The 4,759-nt window shown below is 35.9% G+C and overlaps 1 protein-coding gene across 1 annotated transcript in view; it reads right to left on the reverse strand.

Annotated features, from left to right (window-relative positions):
• The window catches only part of LOC109842669 (GTPase Era), a 13,692-nt gene continuing 9,671 nt past the window's right edge, over nucleotides 739-4,759 (reverse strand). Inside the window, exons 8-9 of the mRNA XM_020411515.1 lie at nucleotides 1,239-1,319; nucleotides 739-1,124 (exon numbers count right to left, since the gene is read on the reverse strand). Coding sequence (XP_020267104.1) covers nucleotides 1,035-1,124; nucleotides 1,239-1,319 — 171 coding nt within the window. The 3' untranslated portion in view covers nucleotides 739-1,034. The remainder of the gene's footprint in view (nucleotides 1,125-1,238; nucleotides 1,320-4,759) is intronic.

Raw genomic sequence — 4,759 nt, forward strand, 5'->3', positions numbered from 1 at the left:
ATGAAATTTGCACTCACCTTTTGCTCCGCGCCAAAGACGATGAAGTAGATGGAAGCCTTGAACTTGGATCGTCTGCAATTTGGGGATCGTCACGCTCTAGTGGTCGTCTACAATTTGGGGATCTTCTGCAATTTGGGGAAGAGATGGAAATTAAAGAATGGGAGGAAATTACTTCTCTTCTGTGATCTTCTAGAGAAACCGCTTGCTTATTCCCCTAAATATAGCCACGCTGGAGTCCACGTCAAGGCCACGTCAGAGTCACGTGAGCTGTCGCGTGAGAATAATGGCCGAAAAATTGACTCCGGCCAAATTTAAGGCATATATGACGTCAGAGTCGACAAAATATACCAATATGACAAAACTAAAAGAAAATATACCAACATGTCACCAAGCCTCTACAAAATATATAAATTTGGTCATTTAACCGATACAAATATAACAAGCATTATATTCCATTCATGCTCGAATCCATCTGCACCCCTGACCAAATTATCAGATCATCTATTCTTTTATGAATTGACAGACTTATCTTTCTTAATTAATGATTGCTTCTATTCTTTTATGAATTGACAGACTTATCTTTCTTAATTAATGATTGCTTTTAATCTTTGAAAACGAGATCTTAACGTTGGTAGACTATTAATGCATTGGATTCAGAATCATTAATTACGTTCTCAAACACTAGATATATAGCTTAAACAGATTAGGTTTGGGGCTTACATTCCAGCATAAACTGCCTTCAACTTTAAATTCTGAGGATTCAAACCTCACTTTGCTATAAATATTACTCATCTATAATTCACATGTTTTTCTATAACAATAAAAAAATACATGTGAGCTCTCGCTCCAGCAATCTAGCTCGACAACTATCGTCCAAACAAAGCCAACATTGCTGACTGCATGAACTCCATAGAATTTGCTCTCCAGAAACATTCGAAATTTTCTACAAGCTGTTCTAATAAATGAAATCAAAACGACATTTCATACTGCTACAATTGATGAGATTAATGTGTCAGTACATGAACAGATGGATTTCAAAAGATAGCTCGAATTTGACCACTGTAACCATAGTGCTTCAAAAGGCCTTCGTCCTGCCGCCAGTTTTCTTTCACTTTCACTTCTACCTGTAAATAGAAATTACAGCGCTGTTAATAGAGTTAAATGAAAAAAGGAGAAAAAAGGAAAAAAAAAAACATGAAATCTAATAGTTAAAGTGTAGCGTATGGTTTTGTGCAAACCTCAAGGTAGACCTTTTTCTGCAGAAAATCTTCAATGTCGAGCCTTGCAGCAGTTGCCAATACTTTCAGGGCCTTTCCATCCTACAATCATGTAAGAATAAAAACATAAAGAATCTGATGCTTTATAGATCTCATCTATATCTATATCTATACTATTTATAAAAGGGAAAATGAGTGTCAAAACTTTTGATTTCTCAAAATATCCTTCAAAATTCACTCAAATCACTATATTGCACTCAAATAAATATGCAACCCAATTTAATTAATTAAATCATCAAATGTAATGATAAACACGTAAAATATGCATTATCTTAGTGTGTTTCAAGCATGAATTATGAGTGTTTGATGCATATTTCGTGTTTAAATCGAGGATACTGTTATGGTTTGTGTTCTTATATGCAGGTATTGGCTCAAGATTGAATGATTCGATGATCGTTGGAAGTTAAACAAGAGTTTGAAGAAGGAAATGGATGCACGAGTATGAAGAACTGGAATTTCAACCATGATGCAATTCGAATCCGGAAAAGCTCAAAAGATAAAAGTTGTAGATCTCTTCAACAGCTTTCCAACGCAACTTGAATCACTTCATTCCGAGGTCGGGCGAAGAAGTTATAACCAAAATACCAAAGACTATACGAACAAGCACAAAGACGGGTTAATTCTTTCCTCTCTTTAATTAATTTCTTCTTGTGATTGATTTGCAAATTTATTTGATGTATTCTCTTATCCCAATCGTGTGTGAGTAGATTCTTTGTCTAGGATTCGGAAAGAACCTAACTTTTTGGTAATTGATGATGAATTAATATAGGTTCTTGGTAAAAGTTTAAATCTTTAAACTTAATTTCTTGTGAATTAATTTTGTTGATTCGATTGATCACCGGATTAGCAATTATAGGTAATTAATTAAAAGATTGAAAGGTAAAAATTAATACCGGACCTCGAGAAATTAAGCAGAGATTTCGAACCACGAAAGTAGGCTAGATTCCTTGGAGATTTGATTTGGATTAGCATAAAACTTAATAGGTTTAATTTAATCTTGATTCCACGAAAGTAGGTTAATTAAGATTAATTAGGTACGATCTTTAGACCTTGAAAGAGACTTTAGATTAATTTAGGCTAATTCACCCTTTTTAGTTTAAACCAATACCGAGAACTGAAATAATTCATCATTGAGCATCGAAGTTGTGGTGAAAACTCAATCCTAGCTCTTCATTATATTGAATTCCACTTGATTAGCTGTTTATTTTATTTCTATTGTTTAATCTCGCAATTTAATCTCTTCTATTTTATTCATCGATTTAGCTAGCTGAAAACGTGAAAATTTGGTAATTAACCCTTAGTCCCTGTGGGATCGACCTTGATAGCTACAACGAGTCCGTGCGCTTTCGGATTTGCCTATCAAGTTTTTGGCGCCGTTGTTGGGGACTACGGTGTTAATATTGAATGCTTACGTTATTAAGCTAGACTAGATTTTTTTTATATTCTCTTTGCTACTCACTTTCTTTTATGCAAGGGCATCAAACAGAAGTGCACAACGAAAACAATCCTGAACTATCAATGACTCTTGCAAACAGAAGAAGATATATAAGGGAGCAAAGAAACACAAAACAAGCTACGATGGGTAATCAGAATCAACTTCTTAAGGATTTCGCTGCCCCAAATGCTCAAAGCACAGACTCGAGTATTACAAGGCCCACCGTTGAAGCTAATAACTTTGAGCTAAAACCATCACAACTCTCAATGGTTTAGCAGAATCAGTTTGGAGGAGGTTCAACTGAAAACCCGAACCTCCACCTACCGATTTTCTTGGAGTATTGCGACACTTTGAAGCTTAATGGAGTGACCAATGATGCTATTCGACTCAGACTATTTCCATTCTCTTTAAAGGACAAGGCTAGGGCTTAGTTGCATTCATTGCCAGCTGGGTCCATTACCACTTAGGATCAGTTATCCAGGGCGTTTCTTGCAAAGCATTTTCCCCCAAGTAAAACAGCACAGATGATGAACCAGATCACAAGCTTTGTAAAGAAGGAAGGAGAGTCACTTTATGAAGCTTGAGAGCGCTACAATGAATTATTGAGGATGTACCCTCACCATGACCTGGAGAAGTGGTTAATTGTTCACATCTTCTACAACGGACTCACTTACAACACTTGAATGACTGTTGATGTTGCTGCAGGAGGAGCTTTGATGAACAAAACAATAGATGAGGCATACACTCTCAATTGAAGACATGGCTCAGAATCATTATCAATGGGCGAACGAGCGTGCTTTGACATTAAAAGGAGGAAAGTATGAAATAGATGCTTTAGATCATATATCCTCTAAGGTTGATACTTTGTTTAAAAAAGTTAAAAGCTTGAGTTTAGTTCTGTGGCGTCTACTTCAATGGCATGTGAAATATGTGGTTATGTGGGTCATTCTGCACTTGAATGTCCATTAGGAAACCCTCCATCATTTGATACTTATGGTAATAAATAGGTTAACTATGTTAATAACTTTAATCAGAAGGGAGACTCATTCTCCAACACTAATAATCCTGGGTGGAGGAATCATCCTAATTTATCTTATAGAAACCCACCCGAAAATCCCATGCCCGCATCTAATTTTGCTCCTCCTGGTTTTCGTGCTCCTCGATCCAATGTCCCTTCTCAAAGATCTAATTTGGAAAATATGATGGAAAAGTTTGTGACGACTCAATCGAGATTGAATGAAGAGTTTAAGCAATAACAACAAATCACGAATGAAATAGTAAAACAATTGGCCTCTAAGATGGATTCCCTAGCTACACATAACAAGATGTTGGAGATACAAATCACCCAATTGGCACAAAATGCTAGTTACAATAAAACTGCCAAAATATATACAAGCATGACGATAAAACCTATGCAGTTCACTGGTTAAGCATAATGTATAAGCACATACACATGCACAAACCAAAAACCAATATCATGTGCTATCGTATTAAGCTAAAGAAAATTGTTGAATATAGGGGTGGAAAAACTCTCTTAGGAGTTGACTATGAAAACTTTATACTCAATGTTACCTACGTCTATTAAATTTAGAACATACAAGCAAAACTTACTGATAGAGTACTAAAGGCTCATATTCATGATTAACAAATCGGAATAGATTTTACTAAGGCCATCAAATGATAAATCTTGAGATGCTCGACGTATCAAGTAGGAAATCTACGTATCAATTCCAGAAGGAGAATGCACATGAATGTCAATAGATCAGAACATCAAGTTGTGGTCTCAAGTGCATAATGGGGTGGGAAAGGAGTCCTTGGTTGGAGAGAACATTGTTGGTGCATATCGCAACTAAACAGAAAAAACATATTGCCTTTTTTCGTTTTGTTTTTTGGGTTTTCCCACGAGGTATCCCCACACCTTATTATGGATAGGACTAATCCTCTTATATATATGTGAGGGTACATGCATGAGTATTGTATGCATGTATGAGTCTATCTATATAGATTTATATATCTACACATAGAAGTGTGCGTGCTTGTGTGAGTA

Source organism: Asparagus officinalis, chromosome 5, assembly GCF_001876935.1.
Source record: "Asparagus officinalis chromosome 5, Aspof.V1, whole genome shotgun sequence".
NCBI classification, from domain to species: Eukaryota; Viridiplantae; Streptophyta; class Magnoliopsida; order Asparagales; family Asparagaceae; genus Asparagus; species Asparagus officinalis.